The sequence below is a fragment of the Leuciscus leuciscus genome, assembly GCF_965113295.1.
Source record: "Leuciscus leuciscus genome assembly, chromosome: 18".
In the NCBI taxonomy this organism is placed as follows: Eukaryota; Metazoa; Chordata; class Actinopteri; order Cypriniformes; family Leuciscidae; genus Leuciscus; species Leuciscus leuciscus.
This window is the reverse complement of record NC_138742.1, coordinates 18,205,098-18,229,703: the sequence shown is the minus strand read 5'-3', so window position 1 is coordinate 18,229,703 and position 24,606 is coordinate 18,205,098. Positions and strand designations below refer to the sequence as shown.

General features: G+C 37.1%; 1 protein-coding gene across 3 annotated transcripts in view; it reads left to right on the top strand.

The window, feature by feature from the left end:
* pax7b (paired box 7b) overlaps positions 1 to 24,258 on the top strand; it is a 54,534-nt gene extending 30,276 nt beyond the window's left edge. For all 3 annotated transcript variants that reach the window (XM_082145341.1, XM_082145342.1, XM_082145340.1), the window contains 2 exons: positions 17,493 to 17,742; positions 22,240 to 24,258. In XM_082145341.1, coding sequence (XP_082001467.1) covers positions 17,493 to 17,742; positions 22,240 to 22,355 — 366 coding nt within the window. In that variant the 3' untranslated portion in view covers positions 22,356 to 24,258. The remainder of the gene's footprint in view (positions 1 to 17,492; positions 17,743 to 22,239) is intronic.
* The last annotated feature ends 348 nt before the right edge of the window (positions 24,259 to 24,606 follow it).

Sequence of the window (24,606 nt, the reverse complement as noted above, 5' to 3'; positions counted from 1 at the left end):
TGACTAACAGGCAGAAAATAAGATTGAAATGGTGTGTAAGGAGTTGAAGATGAAATTCAATACTGCATTTGTCCACAATTACCCCCTTGTTCACATGTTTTATGGCCATTTTCCCCCCTCCTCACCAAATATTTCTCAAAGCAGATTGGAAACTGGTATTACTCCATTTTTTCCAAAAGAGAGGAAAGAATTAGGGATTTGATGACAAAAAAGAGATTTTCTCTTGTACTGCGGAGTTGGGGATAACATAAGCGTTTCTCAGCATGTTTGATTGTTAATCGTGGTGGAGGGGCTTTAAGTACTAATGCTCTCGCTGCAAACCTGCATAAATAACTGAACATGGCTGGAGAATTTTTGTGCATTTTTGGGGGAGTACTTGCAGCCAGAAATGGATAAAATATAAAATAATAGCTTTCTGTTGTTTTACACTAAATTATGTAAGTAATTTGTTTTATTCTGAATAAATATAATAGCTATCTGAGTAAATATACTATTTTATTTTATTTTATTTATTTTATTGCTACAGCATATTTCCTTGCTTTTTATTAATCAAATTATGGTGCACTGCTTCCTCATTTAATTTTCTATAGATTTAAAGAGGATAAAAGAGCAATTATACTTGTGAAAATTATATTTTTCTTCAAGAATTTTTGTATGAATCTCTCAGTAAGATGAAGATGGTTCATCCTCCATCTGACCCCTCCTCAGCCCCCTAACCTCCCCACCCTTGTCCAGCCCCTCTCACCCATCTCCACATGTCACATGTGGCTATTCCATCAGGCCCTTATTGTAGGAAAAATTAATGTTCTTTTTGACAGGAGTATCATAGTTCAACCCAAGCATCACACTGTGCCTCAATGTCCATGAAAGGGCCGCCAGTGCCCCACAAGCCAAAACCCCCCCATTCTTCTCAGCTACAGGGAGTCCACATGGCAGTCCTAACACAAGCTTGTTTTTGTACATGACGATTTTCTCCATCATTTGTCTATTCTACTGTCTTTCTTTTACTTATAAGCCCCCTCGACTAATTTATTTTAACACATTAATTTAGCCTTCAGCGAAGACAGTTCATGCAAATCAATGCAAATAAGCAAGTGTGTGCAAGATTCTGAAGAGTCTAATGTGTAGTTTGAATACTGAGAGTACAGTTGTCAATAATTTTTTCTAATGCTTGTCAAATAGTAGAGGATTGTGGGATTGCACAGAGAGCTTTTTGTTTGGTTTTGTTTGCTTGGGAAATCTTATCAGCCATTTTTAAAAGCTTTATAGCCTAAAGTTGTTGTCATAGTAGTGTAATTCTCTAGAGGCCTTCTCTCATTTGTCTGGACAAACCCTTCTTTGACGCTGGTTCACTGATTCTTTGAGGCACATCTAACTGACAGTTTCAGAATAATCCTGCTTATTCTTTTCCATTTACCTCAATTTCCTTCTGATTTATGTTTTATTTTATTTAGTATCCTGACTTCTGAAGTGCCTGACTCCTTTGTAAAATGACTGTCCTATGCTTAGAAATGGGCAGAAATAAAACAAATATTTATTTCATGCCACTGGTTTAATCTTATTATGCAGAAACTTGTTTTGTTTTGTTGACATTTTTCAAAATATTCTCATGTACATTTTATTTGGAGAAATTACATGAGACAAATACGATACAAAGTAAAAGTGAGGAACTTACACACTGATTAACTATTAAGACAGTTTCTTTTAAAACATTTTTTTTTTTTTTTGAGAAAAAAATATGTAGAAACAACTAGAAAATTTTACCTTTTTTTTTTTCATTTTATAAGTTAGAGCACAAAGCCTGCAGGGGTCATGTAGCAAAAATGGCAAAATTCACTCAAAGACGGTGTTGAAATGCTTTAAAATATACCACTATTATCAGTACGTTTAATATTTTATCCATTGTACTACATTAAAAAAGGCACTGCATGATAGAAATGGCCTGGCTTTTAGTTTGTGAAAATGTGAGAGGTATGCTCATTTTTAGACAATTGTGTGGATGGACTGCTTTACAGCCTCCATCGAGTGGAGAAAATGTGCTGTGAATCAGTAAATGTGCTATGATGGCTGTGTGCCAGAATGAAATGCAACCCTGCTGGGTTCACAACACCAACAGGTGCACACCCCGCTCTCACTCTTCTCATGTGCCAGCAGAACCAGAGCGCTTTCTCACTGCAACCTCTGGAAAACACATTAAACAGCACTGCAGCTTAGTTCGGATGAAAATTATGCAATGCCAGACCTAATCTCCATTAAGCCCGCTTTTGGACCGGGTCAGAGCTATGGACAGATTTCTATGGCCTTGAATGCATGTCTTTTCAGTGTTTCATCCTCTGGTGGACATTGAGACCAGTCCAAACATTGGACACGTGGAGAAGGAATGAATGCGGTAATAAAGCTGTAGCCTGCTTTACTACTACAGTCATTCCTCCTCCTACAACAGATGCTTTGTGCAGGCGGGTGATTGGGTTTTACAACGGGAGACGTTCTGCTTTGGTGTGTCTGATATGTGCAGGTTTGTTTTGTTGTCGTTAGATGTCGTAACTGGAGAGGAATACAACACACACCCGTTTTAATGAACAGGTTTTACTAAAACCAACCATTCAGTATAATCAGTCATGCTTTTTGTTTTGGGCCTCGTAGCAACAACGCCAGCCCTCAAGGCACTCGAGTCATCTAGTAAAGCTTCTAGTGTGTCTCATTATTATTATTATTATTATGAGCATTACTGCAATTGCTCTCTGCAACATTAGTGTCAGGTTCATTAGGCCCTAGTTATGATGTCTGAGTGCAATATTGACTAAATTAACAAACTACTTTGTTATTTTAGTAATTTCTGTTTATTCTTTTTGAAGATTTGTATATTTATAAACATTTAAATGTTATTATAATATATTTTATATTTATGCTTGCATTTTATATTTATTCTTTTAGACTTTTTATATTTGTATTTAATCGTTCATACGTTTTTATTTTATTTTCATATTTATGTCTTTTTTATTTTATATTTATTCTCTTACAAGATTTTTATATTTATTAACATTTATATTTATATTTTATTATATAAATTATTTTTAGTTCCAAAGGGACTAAAACTGTTAAATGAAACAATATAAGTGATTCATCATAAACAGACAGTAACAAAAATATAGGCTACTATAATTGTAAAAAATATAAAAAAAATTATAGTAATACTGTTCACTTCTCCAGTGAGTGTGTATTTAAACGACAACGATGTACTAAAAACAGCAACGTTTTTCCTTCACACTCTGTTCACACTGATCAGTGAAAACAACTAAAAACGTTGTATTCTGCTGCCAGGCCAGTAGGTGGCGATGACACTTTGTAACAAAACACTATGTGCCTACAGGTATAGACTGAACGCGTAATACGCATGCACATGACGTCACCGTTTTGATAAATTCACATTTTAATGGTTTCCACAAAGACGATAACTGTATCGTTGTCAAAAACTTGCACTTTGAAACCCTTTCTCAAAAGTTTGCATTTTCATGCCCCCAAAACCCAGTTGTCGTGTAAATGAATGTACGGTGGCTGAGAGAGCTCAACGCGCTGCAACTGAAGAAAACACATGCAAATAGAAAAACACATGCAAATTAAAAAAACATCTTCATCAGTTTTACAACACATGGGTGCTCCAATATTGCTGCGTTGTCAGGAACATCCCAGGTGAAAATAATGAGGAAATTACGTTGTTTTTTGTTGCTCCCTTCACCAAGTGCGTTCCAAACGGCTACATAATGGCTCACAAGTGCCCTGCTCACTCCAAAGTCCCCACTCCAAGGGCTCTGCCCTTCGAAGGGAGTAGGGCATAGGGATGCTCACGAGCAATAAGCACGTCACTTATTGGGGTGGGGTCCTCTGGAAACATTTCCGTTGAGTTCTGTGCTATTTGCAGCGCATTTCTGTATTTGGTTGTGTTGTGAACTTTTGCAGGGCGTTTCTATATTTGGTTGTGTTGTGAGTATTTGGAGCAAACACGTGTTGTAAAACTGATGAAGATGCTTTCTTAATTTGCGGGTGTTTTTCTATTTGCATGTGTTTTCTTCAGTTGCAGCGCATTGAGCTCTCTCAGCCACCGTATGAATGGCCAAAATGCATATAAATGTTTCCGTTTTTTGTTGAAAATGGTGTCGTGTAAATGGCCCCTGAATCAAGTGAACTTTTTTATATGTATAATGTGCTATGATTTTTAGCTTCATGTGTTTTAAGTGTTATTCCATTTAATTTATTTTGCCTATTTTTAAGTTTTCAAAGAAATATCCAAATATGATATGCATGTATTAAATGAGTATTTCGGGGGTGAAAAAAGTCCTCTATCAAACAAATACATCCACACACTTGTAACAAAATTAAAAGAAAAATGGCAAAGGTATTTTTTTTTTTTTTGCGCCTCTCCATTGCAGTTGGAAGATTTGTGTTTTGGAATGAAGGAACTTTGGCTAGCATTTGATGTTAGGAAGGGAGAGCGAATAGGCTGGGTTTCAGCACTGGGGGATCAGAGGCAGAGCAGTGCTCACCAGCACTCCCTTTGATCCGTATCCCCAGGCCTCCCTGCCTGAGCCACGCGCAAAACTCAGGCCTCACCAGTGATTCCTGACAACTGTCTGCTAGAGATAAGGGAGGGGGGACTCCAACCTCTCTCCTCTCCCCCATTAGCACAGCAGCCACTTTAAACTGGATGAATTATATTTAAGAAGCCTGCACAGGGGTTGCCAAAAAAAAAAAAAATATATGAGTGAGAGAGAGGGGGTGAGAAAGAGAGCGAGAGAGAGAGGAAGAAGATTGAGTTTTGGTTCACTCCGTTTCCCGGGTTTTTTTTTTTTTTTGCAGATTTTTGACTAGACTTTGTGCACCTGAATGTCAGCGAGTGAATCTATGTGCCGTCTCTGCTATTATTACGACTGCGGCATTAAGCCGCCCGCCGGGCACGGTGTCAGCTGGCATGTGTCACCATCGACAAATCAAAAGACTAAATAAATGCATATTTACATCACCCCCTGTGCTCGGAGAGCAGAGGAGAAATACTTGTTAATTAGAACCCGTCTTAAATACAGATGCAGTTTCAATTTGGCAAGAGTTAAAAAGTAAGAGGCTTTAAAAAAAAAAAAAAAAAAAATGAGACCTGCTCAAAAGCTGCCAAGAAAATCAGGGGAATTTAAATCATATCCACTGGCAGAATGTTTTCTGCATGAATTTATTTAGTTTCTCTCTCTCTCTCTCTCTCTCTCTCTCTCTCTCTCTCTCTCTCTCTCTCTCATCCTATCTTTTTTTCTTTTTCTAGCACAAGCTGAGTGAAATTGGAGTCTTGTGCATGTGTTAATGAAACATAGCAGGTTTCTCAGGTCACTCAAATACATATGTAAATTTCACATTCAACATCTCCAATGGCTCTAGATGGAAAATAGTTTTTCAGAGGGTCTGTCGTTGAACCGTATGTGGGGAAAAACAGGGAAAAAAAATATTTTAGGAATGATTTAATTATGATCTCCACAACATAGGCAAGTTTCAGCACTGGGAGTCTGGAATGCATGAGTCTTATTATTTTGATAGCAAATGCCTTTTGTAATTTTTCGTGAATGAGAACAAGGCTGTAATGTTGTAACGTTTTTAACTTTGCTGTCTATCTCTTGTTTTCATTCATTTTACAATTCATGGCGTGTATAGTATGGTCCAAACAGTCTAATTTCTCAGCATCCTTTCTTTCCTTTGTTTATTTTCTTCATTTACAGCATCTATTTCACTCTCTCTTCTCTTTTCCACAGAGAGGGATTCTTATTCTCTTATATAGATGAAAGGCTGCAGAAGACAATAAAAGCACAATATAAATTCAAGAGTGTTTGTGTGTGTGAGAGAAAGTGAGCTGCTGCATCCTGAAAAATACGGGATATAAGAGAACATGATTTACATTTATCTCACGGAGGCAGCGCAGGAGATGAGGATTTAAGGCCAATACTCTCATTGCATTGTGGGTGAATTAACTGTTAGATGGAAAAATACTATTACCTTTTAGTATTAGCTCAGCATTTACAAAGTAAAAAAAAAAAAAAAACACACACAAAAAACCCCCAAAGCTGTTTGCATGTATGAATGAGGAAATCCTATTTATTTATATCTATTAAAAGTGCTTGAACAATATGAATGTAAATTTCGACAACTATTATTTTCATACAACTTTATTTAAGTATATTATTTGGTCTGTTTTGATAAAAATAAAAGGCATACTTTTCTCAGTGTTTACATGTTTCTAAGCAAGGAACAATACATTTGACAGTTGGGAGGGAACACTTTGGTGTGGATGGATTTAAACATGGTAAAAATATTTCATAAACAGAAATGTAAAGGGTAGACTGATGGATTTTTTTTGTTTCTGAATGATAACCTAATTCTTCAGAAAGCTTTCGGAGGAGATTTTATTTGTGTGTGATCATGAGTCACTTTGAACACGTGCAACTTTGTGTGAGACCACTTTTCTTTAAAATGAGCAATCTAGCTATTTTATTTCATTTTATTTTATTTTAGGGTCATACAGTGAGTGTGTGTGCAGGGTCACTGGGTATGAACAGAGAAAACATCCAACAATTATGAACCTGCTCAAAACACCACGGACTGGGGCGGTCGGCTTTGTGCACATGCTTCCTGTTAGCTCCAGATGCCAGTCTGACAGGTGTGAAGTTATGATTAATACTACAGCCTCGCAAAAACTACAACTGCCACTCACCCTGCCCACTCCACAGATTATGACAGACTTTTGTACGCTTGTCTCATTGTTTAGGATTTTGTATGTAAAGCTACAATAGTTTTACAGTTTCTGTGATGTGGGTTTTATAACATCAGAGGTTTTTTCACCTCTGTATCCTTCCCTCCCCCTCCCTAACCATCCTTAGCGATGGAGTCCCCAGCTGGCTGACACTAACTGCCCCGCTCTCTCCCCTCAGACTCCAGCTGAGAGCTATTTCACTATTTATTTACAAGTAATTATCCCTATGAGGTGCAGATATTAACTCTGTCAAGAACAATTTGACTTGACATTCTTCACTAGGCCTGCTCCCTGCTGTTTTTAGCAAACAAACACCCCCTTCCTCCCGCCTCCTATGCCAACTCTCCACCTTGCATTATTCTTGGACGGCGTTAGCGGCTGCCGAGCCGATCCTTGTGAAATCATTTAAAGCAGACGTTTCATTTGGCAGAAGCGGAGGCGGCGGCAGCGCGAGGCGTGAAAAGATCGGCGGGTGGGATGAGAGGTCAGAGGGGGATGTTTCTTTCCTTGTGACTGAATCTATCTCACACATCCGCAAACACTGAATAAAATAATCAGATTGCACCTCACACTTTTTCCTATATCAGCTCATTAACCTTTGGTTAACTCCAGGCCTTGTAGCACTTTGGGACATTTAGGGTCCAGTGGTACTGAAAAGCCTTGTCCGTATTACACTAGAGCCGCTTAACAGTGATTGTTATGCAAGATATTTAAAAAAAAAAAGCCTATGTTGTAGCCTATAGTGACACTGGGCAGAGAACCAGACATGGCTCTCTATTCCATCCTTTTAAAAGAAATATATAGTACCAGATAGAATCTGCAGACTTCTTCCAAGTTTTCTGTGCGGATTTGAGTGGAGAATATGTGAAATTTTGCGGAATGCATGTAAACCTGGTAAAATGGAGTTGTAAATACCACTTTCTATAATTCTAAATACTACTAAATATAATAAACAAACATGCAAGGGTTAGTTAATGTCTAGAACATATTTAATGAAACGTTACAATTTTATGGAATTCTGCAGAGCATTTTGTTGCTTTACATCATACATAATAATATAATAATTTAGTTTGCACCTATTTGCCATGTGGTAACACTTTACAATAAGGTTCTATTTGTTAACATTAGTTAACTACATTAGTTAACATTAACTTACAATGGAAAATACTTATAAAGTATTTATTAACTTTAGATATTAATTTCAACATTTACTATAAAATCAAAAGCTGTATCGTTAATGTTATTTAATGGACCTGAGCAGACATGAACTAACAATGATCAGTTGTATTTTACCAACATTAACACAGATAAATAAATACTGTAACAAATGTATTGCTCATTGTTAGTTGATATTAGTTAATGCATTAACTATCGTTAACAAATGGGACGTCATTGTAAAGATTTTGTTTTTCATGCTTTTTTTTTATGTAACTGTCATTTATCGTATTGGTTCCTATCATGTACTCTCAGAGCCCTGGGTTACTATACAGGGTTAAAAGAGCCATATGCATAATATTTCCTACAGATAACATGTTGGGAGAAGTGACAGCTTGTCTGGTTGCACGCTAATCGTTCTCATCTGGGCCCAGCTTGTCAATGCCCACTTTCTGTCACTGTCAATCACATGCCTAATTTGAAACAATTAAAGACTCCCCAGCCACCTCACCCTCCGCTTCCACTCTATATCACAGTCTCTCACAGTCAAACGCCCACCCCCACCCTCTCCGCTTTTGGCCGACTCTTCTTTTCACTTTCAATTAATGTGCTGTGGCCAATTAACGCGGTGACATCGAGCCAGGACAGGAAATCATCTATGTCATCTGCTCCCTGCCACTAGGGGAGAGAGAGATCCCACAAAGGTCCCGCTGTAAATAGACAGGTCTTCTAATTACCCACCTCTGCCTCCAGCCATGACAAAACCACTAATTGATTTTATGCAGTAGTGTTTATTTCAGAAATGGCCATTTTGTCTCTCAGGTGGGGGTCTTGCGTTGTGTCTCAGGCTGCTCATCTTGTCATGATGGTCTGATTCTGCTGTGTGAGTGCATGTATGTTTAGAAGACTCATAGTGTCTCCCCTATTAATGGTGCCAGCTAATGTTGGGGATGATATGTGGAAACAAATTTATATTGCATGATTAGCCCCTTGCATTCTTGATATCTTGAGGCTTTACAGTGAACAATATCACAGAAGATACTTTATATAAAGTATTTATAATGGTTAATGCATGTTTAAAAGTGATTGGTGTAATTTCTGGAATTGCAATCTGTTTGTTTGAGTGTCCTGAATGGATTAGACATACACTACCACTTTATAAAAAATAATACTTTTAAATGGATCAAAAGTGACAATAAAGACATTTATTATATTACAAAATATTTCTATTTCAAATAAATGCTGTTCTTTTGAACATTTTATACATACATTTTTTTTTAAATCCTAAAAAAATGTATAATTGTTGCCACAAAAATATTAAGCAGTGCAACCGTTTTCAACTTTAAGATATTAAGAAATGTTTCTTGAGCAGTAAATCATCATATTAGAATGATTTCTGAAGGATCATGTGACACTGAAGACTGGAGTAATGATGCTGAAAATTTTGAAATATATTAAGATGGAAAACTGTTATTTTAAATTGTAATAATATTTCACAATATTACTGTTGTACTGTATTTTTGATCAAATAAATGCAGATACTTTTTTCAAAGACATTATTAAAAATTGTACTGACCCAAAACTTTTGAACAATAGTGTAACAAAATTGTTCTCTGGTGTGAATTTGGAGAAAAGACAAATTTATAAACTTAATTATAGAGATTATTTTTAAATTGTTATATTTTGTGTATAACTATTGTTATTATTTTTAACAAATTGTTTTTACAATTCTGTATGGTTTCACTTTCACACAGAAAGGCACACTTTACCTTTAACTAATCAGTACTGAGTCATGATTGTGTTGCCCATTATCTGGGTGGAATTGCATCACTCATCACAGCATTCTGGAACTACCACCCTCAAATGTCCACATTTCCATTTATGCTTTTGCCTGTTTGCTATCTTGCCTTTTGGCATTGTTTGATAGTTGATTCTGGCATTGTGGGTGTTGGGATGTTTGAGGATTATGGTTTCTCTCTGGAAAGCGACTTCCCGACAAAGAATGGCAGTGCTTCTTTAATTACGGTGGCATTGCATCATATTGCCCCTGAAATGTAATGCCGAAGTCGCTGAGTGTTTTTATAGTCGTGTCACTCAAGAGAACATTGTGCTCTGTTTTCTAATCCTCAAATCCAATATCATTTTTGGAAGCAATGCCTTTTTTTATGTATTTACTGTATTCATACCGCATACATCCCCCTTAAACCAGTTTATTTACTACAGCTGATCTATGTAAGTATGATATTAAGACTTGAGGTCTAGAAGGGTAGGACATGTAACCTTTAGCTGTGCAAGATAGCCTTATGACATCAACCCTTGTAATTCCAGCTTCCTGTACAGGTGACATTTTCCCAACATGCCTGTGTATATTCCAGTTAAATGAGAGCCGCTCTCTTACACACCAGCAAATCCAGTCTTGGACAGATTAAGCTGAGTGTGAATGTGCGTAAAAAGAGAGATTTTGTGTGTGTGCAGAAGCAGGGCAGAGTTAGCTGGCACATAGACACACACTGTCCTCCTAGAGTCTCCACCCACATTTGTCCTTCTGTGCTCTCTCTCTCTCTCTCTCTCTCTCTCTCTCTCTCTCTCTCTCTCTCTCTCTCTCTCTCTCAGAGCAGGTGGACAGGCCAGATTCTGGGCTGTATTGTCAGGGATTGAGTGTCTTTTTATGCTATTATAGCTCTCTACAGAAAACTCACCTATGAAAAACCTACAGCATAACACTTGTTATTCTCTGACAAATCATGTTACGAGTGTATTTTCGTTTAAATACAACATATAATCTATTGACATAATAACTAGAAGCAGATATTTTATATAAATTATATTACTGTTATATTAATATATTTTATAATCTATACATGTAATATATATGACACACTTTATATTAGTATAATATATAATGAAATGTATACACAGATTTAAAAAAAAAAAAATGGTGCAGGATACAATGTAGAAATTGCTTGTAAATGCCACAAATAATTAGAGTAAAAATTTAAATAGCAAAAAAACTAACAAAAAAAACACATTTGAAGTAGAAAGAATGAACTAGTATTTTCTTGTAAAATGTATACTCCAATAATTTTGGATTTATTTAACATCAAAAAGTATATATGAAGAGTTCGGATGCAAAAGCCTCTAAGTGCCATCTAGAATTTTCTTCTAGAATGATCATTTTTATCAAGCTCGTAGATTTAAGTTCAGTAATTTCACTTAAATGACAATTAATAGGTCATTTTCATTGCCATTTAAGTGAAACTACTGAATTTAAATATACAAGCTTGATAAAAATGATCATTCTAGAAGAAAATTTAAGATGGCACTTAGAGGCTTTTGCATCTGAACTCTTCATATATCTTTTTTTTTATACAATGTCATTTTTTAAAATATATTTTAAGTATTCATTTATAGATTTTGAGTCAGTTATTTTCTATGGCTTTTATTTACCCTTTATTTAAGAACAGGGGGTTGAAATCCCGTAACCCCCAAATTTACTTTAACATTGCATTGTACCATTTTTCCAGCAAGCCCTAAAACTCTGTTTTTTAATTCCCCAAATTACAGTGGTTTATGTAGTGATTTAGTGATTATTGATATATCACATTGTTAACAGTGTACCGTTATTAAGCCGTCTTCTGTGGAAGTGTTTAGTTCCAGTTTTGTTAAATTAGCCTCTCTGTTTTCCCCCTTTGAGAGACCGAAATCACTGTCATCACACTTCAGTTTTGTTCCAGCTAAGCATGAGCCTGGTTCCATTTCGGCACAAAAAAAAAATAAAAACATCCAACAAAGCACCAAGTCACGTCAAACATTGACTCAGACAAAAAACTATAATTTGACAGTTAAGGAAATTATGGTAGTGTGAAAAGCTTTCCTTTTTATTGCCTCTGCACTGTTTGTTTATCTGAAAGGATGCACATTGTATCAATTTCCAGTTTTACATTTACACTGCTGCAGGCTAGAGGGCTCTGAAGTTGAGGGAATTAATTACTTTTCATTATTATTTATAAAGTAATCTATCTGTGGAGAGACAGAAAGTGAAGAGGAGCAAGGGAAAGGAGAAATGCCTGCAGCTATGTCCTTTAAACTGGATCCTGCCTGGCATTATCTGCACTAGCAGCTCTCACACAGACCGACAACAAATGAAAGCCTAGCTACTGGGGGGATGCTTCACAGAATGAAAGAGAGCGCACGAGTGAGAGAAAGAGGAAATAGTTGGGTGGGGGGTGGGGGGTTGAGGGTTGTGGGGGTGAGGGGTTCCTTTGAAAGGGCTCAAGAAAGTTAAGTGTGTCTCAGCCAGGGTGTACGTACTGTGTGCTTGTGTGTGCTGGGCTGGATTTGTCCTCTGGTGTTTGTTGGCCTGGAGAGTCGCACTGCCTGGGGATGTTGTTTGTCAGCCAGATTGATTGGCAAATATTCCAGCTTCCTCCCACCAGCCCTATCAGATACAAAAAAGGTTACACATGTGGAAAGGATATTGATTTTTACTTAGCAATGGTAGTATGGCAAGAAATAATAGATTACAACTCTGCATCTGGCTGGGCTGGCGACTCCACTCGGTTATAGTCTTAGGTTCTAACTGCAGGCAAGGTCATCCAAGTTATTATTTATAATTTTTGCCCTTTAACAGATATAACTATATTTAACTTTAACTATATTTACACAATATAGAAAATGAAAACAGATAAATATGACAAATGAATACCACATTTGGCATATTTATCATTTTCCCAAACCTTGATACACATGGGATCCCAAATACATAAAAATGTCTATGGGGGCAAATGTACTATTTTATATTTTTTTATTTTATTATTTTTACCATTTTATATATATTTTTTATTTTCAAACTGAGGGCCAACGTTGTTTTCTATATATGCTAATCATCCAACTTGTATTTAGCCTGGAACATTTAATTTCATCCACTTCTAAAAAACAGGGTTCGTACAAGGTGCTTAAAGTAGCCTACTTGAATTTCACTGTATGAAAATTAAGTCCTGGAAAACCCTTGAAAACAGCCATATTCATGAAGAGGTACTTGGAAAGTGCTTGACTTATTTAAATACAGGATATATGAAATTGTAATTTTGTCAAAAAAAACCCACAAATACAATCTTTACACGCAAAACTAACACTGCGGCCCCCATCAGACCTTTCTCAATACGAAGTACTGTATGCCAACATTATAATATAAAATATTATTTAATGAACAATAATAGCCATTATAAACTTTGTATTTAATATATATTATTAAATGCGTTGTAAGATACCTTAAATCTGTAATTTGAGTTTTAAAAAATACTTAAAAAAATACTAAAGATATTGTTTGATAAGTGCGATCCCTGATTTTACTCCTTGAAAACCAAAAAAGCAGTGCTTGAAAAGTCCTTGAAAGTCCTGGAATTTCATTTTACAGTATCTGTACAAACCCTGAAAAAAAGCTGTCTTTTAATTGAGCACAACGATTCCCGTGACAGAATCGTGGCTGAGAAATGAGCCCTTTCTAAAACAGAGCCAGACTCTGTCGTTTCTAGCCCTTCTGTTTTGCAGTTGTCCCACTGTGAGTGCAGTAGCCCATGTAAAGAGTTCGCAGGCAGTCCTGCTGTTTGTTAGTGTTTGTGTTGTGGCTCCATGTGCACTTTAAGTTGAATGTCCTAATTACAGCTGGCTGGGCGCAGCGGTTTAAGGCAGGCCTCTCTCCGCGGTGCACTGTGCGGCGAGAGGATTGAGCTGACAATAGCCTCACCACGTGCTGCCTCTCGTGATAAAAGCCAGGCTCTACCTCTCACCGGGCTGGAATATTCTCCGTTTGCCACTTTAATTGATGTCAATAAGGTTATGCTAAATTTGAAGATTTGAATAATTTGTCTTCCAGCACAATAATGGCATCACCCAGGCTACAGGCTGCTTAAGCGAAGGGCTGAATGGAGGTGTCAGGCACCCGGCGTTCTCCCACCTCTCTGCCCATATTCTGGGCTGACACCCCTTGTGTTAGCGTCCCCCGCTCATCTGATTAAAACTCCACTCCTGGGGAGATGCTGAACTTACATAGGCTCAAGCTTTACTATTAGCTCAAATTACCTCATATTACAGTGAAACGTCAGTATTTGGGGAATATAGAGGATTACAGAATTTCACGACTTCATTGCGGATTGCTGGAAATTCTTGTTATTCCTAGTTTAAATGAGCAGAGGTATAAAATATTAAGAGTATTTCACATAATAAATATGTCATTATTTACTCTATTTTCTTGATCTAATCTCTTTCAAAAACCCATTTGCTGTTATTTTCCCATCAAAACACAAACTGAAGAATCTTCATGCAGCACTTTCCCATACAGCAACAGTCACACTAGACTTTAAGCACACAACATTTCTATGGACACGGTAACGGTCGTGATATGATGTCACACTTTTTTTATAAACATGAATTCAACATAAACAAATAGTAACATATTCAAAATGTAAAAATATATTTAATCTACTCGATTTTTAATTCAGCCAAGAGGTCACACCGTGAAGTATCGATCTTCTACTGGTCACACGTCTTCTTGTGATGCGAATTCACAGGTCAGAGTTCACCAAACTTGAACTTTGGAATGCAGCAAATTGCGACACTTTTCGCAGGAGCTTGCGTTTCCAGTCTGACGCATTCGCATGTGTATAAATGGAAGGTGATGGGACAAAATGTGTAGTGTGACCGCCCCAGTGTGTTTAAAGTGACCACATCTGTCAATCAGACTGTCTTCATCACATTTAAATGTCACAATTTAAAAGCTATTATATGACTTCAAAAGACTTGGAATATAGTGTCTGAGTCATAAGAACACCTTTATGATGCTTTTGTGGTGTTTTTTCTTTTCTTTTCTTTTTTGAAGCTGCAAAAGCATAATGTGTCCATTTGTCTCAGGCACTCTGTCCCAAGTCGTATAATAGCTTTTTGTGATGAACACAATTTGTGATAATTTGTTAAATCAGACATGGCACCTATGGTGAAGGTTGGATGTCAGTGCTAGTCTATGATTAAATGTCACTGATGTTAGATGACATATTATAAAGACAAATAAGACATTACTCAGTTATTTAAAGTCGTGATAAAACAGAAGTAGAGACAGATCTTTTCTTTCATATTGTGATGTATATCTGAATGAAATGTATTCTAAGAAAAGTGAAAAATGTGGTGACATGGTTCAATCCATTGGTTGTTGATTGGATGGAGGCAGATCTGAAAGCGAGCTTGCAGTTGGCTGTAAGAAAGGGGCGGGTTTAAACAATGGGTTTACTGTAAGATCTATGACATTTTGATAAAAAATTATAAGAAACCTGCATTGATGAAATGTTCACAATAAGATCAAAAGCGTGCATATAGAAAATATACAGGTTGAATTTCATTTCATACCGACTTTTAAAACTGCATCCAACACATTCAACACAATAGTGCTGCATTCAGACCTGAGCATTTCATTTAATGGCTAGAGCTGAATATAATCAGACCTCAATTAAGCGCCTGTTAAGTCTGTCTCCCCTCCATCTGCCCATTCAGCCCCCTGTCGGGCAGGCGGTTTGCCCCTGACCCATCGCCCCGTGTCCAGGGTCAAACACCAGCGCTCAGTGGTGTGACAGCCCGCCATGTGCTGCCCCTTTAATTAACACATTTCCCTCTCTCTCTCCACTACCTTCATCACAGGAAGTCTTCTTGGCCAGCTCATATCATATATCACATGCGCCACAACTGAGAAGAGGGACTTTCCGCACTCAAATAGTCCAACATGCACTGTTTCAAGTGCCCTTTTATGTATTTAATATGTTTCAAGTGCTCCATATTTTCCTGGAAGCTTTGGGAGGATATTAGTCTAAATTCACTTATCTGTTTAGGCCATGCGTCTGAGCATGTATGCACACTGGTGGGTTGTTTCCTTGCGTTAGTACATTGGTTTATTTCCCAATGTGCAGCTGACTATTCTGGAGTCCTCTGTCAACTCCTGGGTTGTATCAGACTTCAACAAATAGCCCATGGATGTTGTTTTGAGCGGTGCATGTGGGCTTGATTTCGCTCGCAGCAGCTCTGTGATGGGCTAATTGGTTTAGCAGGTTGGGTCCTGAGACGGCCAAAGGGCAGCGGGGCGTAGCGAGCCACAACGTGAACCTGATGTTCAGGAGGATGCTTTGTTTCAGTCTGCGGATGGGGAGCATGTGGCAGGCAGAGCAACCTCCTTTCACACACTTTTTTCCCCCTCTGTCTCCACCCCTTCTATCCGGTTGTTTCACATTGGTTTTCAAACAGTTTTTTTTTGTGAATAGGTGCGTGTGAATAGGTGTGCGTGTGTGTCGGTGTGTGTTTGTATGTATGAATATATAAATGTGATATATGTAGTTTAGTTGGTTAGTTAGTTTATCCTTTATTGTCTCCCTTAGGAGAAATTTATCTCAAACACCAGAGAGCAGGACAATCGAGAGAGCAGGTCAACACCCAACAATCCACAATACAGTCACACTTCATCCATACAACACACATAACATTTCCAAATGGCATATCAGTAATTTCACAATTTTAATATTGCACTATACCTACAAATAAGACATTACACAATGCCCAACACATTACACATCTACCCACACACACCAATATTTACTTATTGCACAATAATTTAATTGATAATGGGATAAGAGAGAATTTATACCCATTCAACTAACAGGTTGGTACCGTATATCTCCTATCCAAGGGCATCAGCTCATACTCCTTATAAAGAATATGTTTTGCATCACCAACAGTTTTAAGGCCAAGCGTCAACATGTGACGAGTTAGGAGTGAGAATGTGTTGCTGAAAATTCAGCTTTGTCATCACAGGAAATTACATTTTAAAATATATTAAAATAGAGAAATAATTTTCAATTGTAATAATATTTGAAATTATGACAGTTTTTACTATATTTATTATCGAATAAATGCAGCCTTGGTGAGCATAAGAGGCTTCTTAAAAAAATCTTAATGATTCCAAAATTTGGGATGGTGGTAGAATATATAAAAATATTACTATAGTTATTATACAGTAATATTGCACAGTTTATTGGGTTATATTTGCTGTAAACAATTTTACATGAAACAAGGACAGACCTTGTCAAGTGTCTAATCTCCCAATCTCTGGGGGCATCTACAGTAATATGAGTGTTTATTATTTTAATCATTCATGAGGGTTGAGACTGTGGGATGGCTGAAGGCTCCAGATTAAACTCACCCTGGGAGCTTGTTATAAAGAAAAGCCTTAGGACTGACAATCCTGGCACTCTCTGAACACCCCCCTCTACCACCCAGCCCTACATTGGTCCCTTCTGTCTCTGTTATTTAGGCTGACACTGTTTTCAGGCTGGTAAATGCTCCCTTGGGATGCAGGAAAAGGGTCGTTGTGAAGATGTTTAACCCCTATCAGGGATGAGGCCTTGAACTTTGAGTGATTTGCAGTGACCAACAATGATTTGTGACACAGATTTACTACCTATATGAAGTGTTTTCCATGTGTTTTTGCTGATCCTGCCTCTCGTTCCTTTCTCCCCACCAGGTGATGAGCATCCTCAGCAACCCCAGTGCCGTGGCCCCTCAGTCCCAGCATGAGTTCTCCATATCCCCCCTGCACAGCGGCCTGGAGGCCTCCAACCCCATCTCAGCCAGCTGTAGCCAGCGCTCCGAGCCTATCAAGACCGCCGACAGCCTCACCTCCACCCAGTCCTACTGCCACCCTACGTACAGCACCACCAGCTACAGCGTGGACCCCGTCACTGCAGGCTACCAATACAGTCAGTACGGCCAGAGTAAGTGCCTCTCTACTCTTTACTTAAATTGCTTTTTTTGTCATATTTACCCCCACAGCTCCATCGGTAGGACTTGTAGACCTAATTTTAAGTCGCTTTAGATAAAATAAGCATCAGCTAAATTAATAAATGTAAATTTCCCCTTCATTGACACCAAACCTAAAATGTGTTCCTTTAAACTCCTAGTAGTAACTTCTTTTTAATATTATACTGCAGTGATTTCTCAACCAGGGTGCCGAAACCCACTATCGGGCCAAGGCAAACTTCTAAATGGGTTTTAAGATGACTTGATCAAGACAACATCTAAAAATCAAGATGTAAACTGAAATTATTATTGTTGTTCCTTTAACAATTGGGATTACATTTATTTTGGTTGGTTTAACTTAAAAAGTAAGTTAATTGGTTGCCTTAAAATGTTTCGTTTCAGTGAACTCAAAATGTTAATACAAAGACAGAGATTGATTTAATCAACAACAACTCAAAATATTATGTTATATGAACAATATTAGTTCATTTAAGTTGATTTGACAAAAGAAAAAAGAATAATGAAAGTATTTTTTGCAGTGCCAGGTCTTGGATATAAGCTGGATAAACAGTATGAGGGAATTTTTAAAGTGTGATTTCCAGCAAAAGTCATGGAAATCTTTATAATAAATATACGTTTTTCTAGTCACTTCAAGCTCAAAATAATTTATCGGATAGTTTGTCTATAAAAAAATAATTAGGAAAAAAAAACTGTTACGAATTACTAAAAACGTTATGTTAATTCACTGGTTATAAAAAGTGTGTACGCTGAAGAACATGCAGTTATTTTCAGTACTTTAATTTCTGTAAATACAAATATTTGAAAAAGCATAAGTACCAAGAATATCTTGGGGTCTTTTGAATATTGTCTTTGACAGTGGACGTCAAAAAGGTTGAGAACTGCAGTCATACTGGATTTACTTCCATAAAATAACTGAATGTGTTAAGGTTAAACAAGAAAGAAAGAAGAAAGAAATTTTAAATAATTATTATAAACTTTTGACCCCGGGACCATTTTTAAGAAATAGTTCATTCATTTCTTCCCTGAGTTGTTCCAAACCGTATGACTTTCTTTCTTCTATGGAACGCAAAAGGACAATTTGTTGTTAAATATCTTAGCTGTAAAGCTCCAAAATCTACAACAAAAATTAAATAAAAAATAAAAAAATCTAAATATAAGTGATCCATACAACTTGTGCACTATAGTGTACTATATCTTAAGTATTTTAAAGCCAAACAATAGCTTTGTTTGAGAAATAGACTGAACTTTAAGTCAAATGAAATCATGCAGAGTTCATGAGAAAAGTAACAGATTTTTTCAATGAATCAGTTGATCAGTTACGAAACTGACGTGAATGATTCGTTCATTTATTAAGCAGATCTGGTTCTTGAGTTCAACTCACTGACTTAAAATTTAGGTCTGTTCCTATAGACAAAGCTAACATATAACATAAGAAGACTTGCAGTATAATGTGTCATCAACCACTTTTATGGTTTCACTTTCTATTACATGGAAAAGTGTACCTAGTAAGTTATTCATTAAATCATTTACAATCAGTTATTTTATATTCAGTTGTACAATTTATTTGAGTCAAGTACAGAAATTTGGTTTAACTGTTCCTTTAAATGCTCCATGGGGTGCGAAATCACTGATTTAGCCCAACCTGTCTAATATTTCATTGAAATTCGTGAGACAGCTTAGGGGCGCACTTTGTAGAGGCGCGTGTTTGCGTGTGTTCGCTGTGACCGTGAGTGTCAGAGAGCAGATTCTGTGCTTCTCTTAGGGAAGGTAAAGATTCAGTCTGAGCGGGATTTAAGCAGTAAACGGTGCTGACAGGAAAGGAAGGCTTCCTGAGGGAGAGAGGTTAAATGAGCTGTGATTACTCTCTCTGCTAGCTGTCAGCACCAGTGTCTCCAGTACAGACAGCTAGCCCACCCACAGGTATGCGGCAGCTACCGTACGCGCCGCCGTTCCCTGACAGCTTCCTTTTTTGCTCTTGCTTACAGACGCTAACGTGCGGCGCTTACTGTCACACTGACAGATGTCTGGCACCGTCCGCATGCACCCCTCGCTCTGCCCCGCCTCGACACTTCTGCTAATGATGAATAAAGGAAGTAGAGGTTCAAATAACACCTCCTCGACTGGGGTAATCAAAGGGCCTCCGACCAAAAAACATCAGAGAGACTTGACATCCCAGAAGCTAATGCCAGTGAGCTAATGCTCACCTTCAGAAGCCTTTTTATATCCATTAGTCATAGACGTCTCTGTCGTGATGCATTTTGTCATTGTTGTTGACATTTTGATCAAATGATCACTGTGTTTACCGCTTGTCGGAAAAGGAGTGGCTGTGTTCGCAATGCCAACTCAAAAAAAAAAAAAAAAAAGTAGTGAAAAGTCAATCCTGTCAGTTTCAAAATGCAAAGCCCTCAGGTTTAACCTCCTCCGCTCGACGGTTTCCACTTTTCATTTTTTCCATTTCGGCTTTGAGGATGTAGGTGGGAAACGTCTATGCAAATAATTACCTGAAGGTTACAGCTTGCGCTGTGCTAACTTAATAAGTTAGCCAATTCCAGTTGGACTCAGCGAGGGTTGCTTTTCTGTTTTAAAAGGGAAGTGGCTAGAGGGGATAATTGGAGCTTCCTCGGTTTTTGCGCCGCACCACTTCCATCCTGTCCTTGGTATGTCCTCGCAACCCCAAACCCGATTCACTTGTCTTTTTCCACCAATCAAATGTCCCTAATGTGTTTAGCTTGTGTATTTAAATTGAAGCAGTGTGAGATGGGAGGCAGATCAATGCTGAGGTCCTGGGTTGCGAGCGGGACTCGGGGTGCCCTCTGACCCTGGATTAGCCCGCGGGATAGAGTCGACACGTGCTCCTGATAAAGATCTCCCAGTAAAGCCAGACTCCAGATCAATCCAATGAGAGTCATGCCCTCAGGTGATATGTTAGTCACACCATTTTGTGTGCTACACCTATCTGGTGGGAATCTCTTCACTTTTTCTGCCGTCTCTCCCCTCTCTATTGCATTTTGCGTAGCCGTACAGATACTAATCTTGATCAACAGAAACCGTTTTCACAGGCGTAGATAATCGAGTGGACTTATTATCTAAATCTACTCAGTACAGCTGAAAAAGTTTTAGCTACATCAACTAAACAGAACTTTGAAATGGCTTTTTTTTTTTTGCATTTATTTATTTACGCTTTGTTTACGATGTTTTGGGTGGCATTTTTAAAAGAAAGATGGATAGATGGAATAGACTGGCATGTCACAATATGATGTTATATGATAGAAAGTGTGGAATTCTGAGAACAGGGATGACAGACATAATGAGGAATGTGCTGAGGAATACTCACTATGACAGGAATGAGTGACAGTGGGGAACAGGTGCTCTGGAATCAGCAGTGTGTTCATGAGAGCTCAGTGATGCGAAGTGTCTGCTCTGAAACTCAACCCCAAAACTAAACCCATCCTAGTTTGCTCATATGGATCAGTGACAAATAAAGATGTCCGAGATTAAAATGTTAAAATGTCCCCTTTCTATTTGGATTTAATACATTTTGGGTAAAAAAACGTTTTATTAAGATTCAGAGACACTAAAATGTGAAGTGGTGTAACCCTGAAGTAAAAGTGGTATAATATTTTCTTAAATGTAATCATTATTTTAAAAAATGTTTTTAAAAGATGTAAAAATAAAAATATTAGTTTGCTCATATGAAACACTGACAAATAAATGATGTCCGACAGAAATGCAACATTTGTTTTCATGGTTTCATTTTAATTTAGATTCAAAGGCTCTAAAAAATGTCCAGTGGTACAACCCTACATTTAACAGTAATATTATATTTTCTTAACCTTAATCATAATATTTTTTAAATATTTTTTATTCATTAAAAAAAAGGAAATCTATTTATATTAATATAATTTTTTTCTCTGATTTACTCCATTTGACTTTCAACTAAACGTCCATTCCAACTTCCATTAAGAGCATCATCTCTCCATTTTATGGTTTTCCTGTCATATATGTTGCCTATTTAACTTTTTCAAGTAAAAAAAAAATATATGGATATAAAAAAAAAATATATTGCTTATTTTCTTAAAATGTATATAATATTATATAAATTCATAACAATTTTAGATGCGCCACAAACAAAACAGAATTTTAACAGGTGTATTCAAGTATTTGACTGTATAAATTGTGTGTACTTTAGATTGATTTGATTGACTGATTGTTTATGGCAACAACAACAAAATCAAGACTTTTAGCCTTTTAATGAGATCAGACATTTTAATAACTTACACATTATATAAGTCACAAAAAATAAACCGAATTGTAATGTGTTCATCTCAGAACATGTATTCAGGTAATTATCTGTATGAATTGCGTGCACTTACAGATCCAGGCAAAAACTGTCACTTCATGAGTTTCATATCTCTGAGAAATGAATGTGTTGTTTTGGTCTCTGTGTGCAGCTGCGGTGGATTACCTGGCTAAGAATGTGAGCTTGTCCACGCAGAGAAGGATGAAGCTCGGAGAGCACTCGGCTGTGCTCGGACTGCTACAGGTGGAGACGGGACAGGCGTATTGATGGCTCTCGAACTGAACATCCACCCATGTGCTTCACCAGCATCCCTCCATTCTTTCTGCAGCGCCCACACGTGGACCATCTGACTAGGAGTGAACGAGACCAAGAGAAATTATAAAAACACAGGCAGTCCTAGACTTTCTACCTATAGCAGTGTGAATACAAAAGCCATTCCACATTTTAAAAAAAGACACTATTGTGCCGCATCTCCTTATTCGTCCCGATCCTTTCTCTCTTTCACAACAAAGAGACCCTTTCAGGGCTTCAGAAAGAAGCTGAGGGAAAAATGAGCATCAATTGTCTGATCCCAAATCACTAAAGCCCTGCCTGTCGGCATCCAGTGTTAGCACACATAGGTTACTGCTTGCCCATTCCAAACTGTTCGGACCATGTTGTTTATAGAACTGAAAATGATGGTATTATAATTATATTTGTTATTATAAATGTGGTTGTTCCTATTGCTGTTGCATTTACTATTGTAATTAATTACTCTTTGTTTACATGTTTCATTTTAATTTTTTCCTCATGTTTAGTTCCTGTTTCTATTTTAACCACAAGGCCTTGCTCTGCAACATTACATTTCTGATGGATATACACAGGCAGGCTGTTTGCAAAGCTATAACGAACGTCTACGATTGGTTTATTTAGATCTTAAACCTTACATTCCACAAAACCTGGGCATCTGGGTTGGAGGAGCCTTGATACGGGGTTAAACAGCAGTCTGTGACCTGCTCTATATGGGTAAATTATCAGTGTTATTTATGATCTTTTCATCTTAAAAACATACATTGTTCTGGAATATGATGACCAAATGACAAAAATACATAGTTTTGATTATTTTTTGCAATGAACACAGACTAAATTATTCTCTGTGGTCACTATAATTACCATTATAATGAGCCCTGATGGGCAAATGCCATTTTTAGCATTTTTTCCCATATGCTTCTTGGCTATTCATGGAAAGTATTGATATAGCTTGCAATTTATCAAAGAACTTAAAAGCAATCCGATATTAGCCATCTAAAGGCTGAAGGGCGATTTGTAAATTCATGTCTCGGATATTTTGAAGGGGGATGTACTAAATTGGTAGCACTTTTTTTTATTATTCACGAGGAACTTCATTTGTCTCTGTGGTCACTGTAAAAGAATGGACTGAAACTGTACAATGGGAATCTGATTTGTGGAGAAAAACTTTTAAGTCTTATGCCAGGTTACATTTCAAAAGTGTGATGGTCTCTGAATAACTGTCTTAAAAATGTCCAAGCTATTATATTGAGAGATGGAGTATATGACCACATTTATGGATCTGTGTTTACATTTAATGTTTGCCACAATGGCTCCTTATTCCACCTTTTCTCAGCTGTGTTTTAAACCTCAGAGACGATTTCTGTGGCTAAGATGAACTGAAACTGAACTGTGCTCCAGTGTCACTACAGACGTGCCCTAAAATGCCATATATATTCAGGAGAATAACTGAAACATGAACACATGACCATGTGCCAACAGGACATTTCCATTTTAACACTTAATATTTTTAGTAAATAAAAAAGACAAAAAAGAAATGTGAAAAAAAATCATGTTTTTAGTGTGTAGCACTCATTTCTACTGCAATCATTAATCTATCTTTGGGATATATAAAGCACTATCTGACTAGGCGATACACATTTCCAAATCGTTTCAAACTCAGTTGCTCTTTATTCTTTCGTTGTTTACCTTTTTGCTCATATGTATTTTCCTTTGATATATTTCCGTTCAGCATGTGTGTATATTATCATGGCATAATTTATTCAGCTGTATGAAATACTAGCGTAGTGGGAACTTGTATTGGCATTTACTACCTTCAGCCTGTTGGTGTCTTTACTGTAGCACTGGCATATCTGTTATGGATTAAAGCTCAAAAAAGTGGACAAAGAAACACAGACTGCTTCTTTCTTTCTCATCACTCACTAAATGTATCATATAATAGTCAAATTATGCTCACAATATCTGTTAATATGTTTTTTATTTATTTAAAACACTTGTGCATTTTATTAAGCATTTAGTTCACTCGATGATATATATGGCTAGAAGTATCTTGTACACTTGCTTTACCATCTACTAAATTTATGTAGAGCTTTTTAATCTGTAATGTTCATTTTCTGTAATACTTAAAACATGAAAATCTATTGGCATTTATCATATACACTCTTTTCATTGCTTTGATGTCGCTGTCAGCTATAATCATGATTTAATCCCCATCTTAACAATGCTGTAT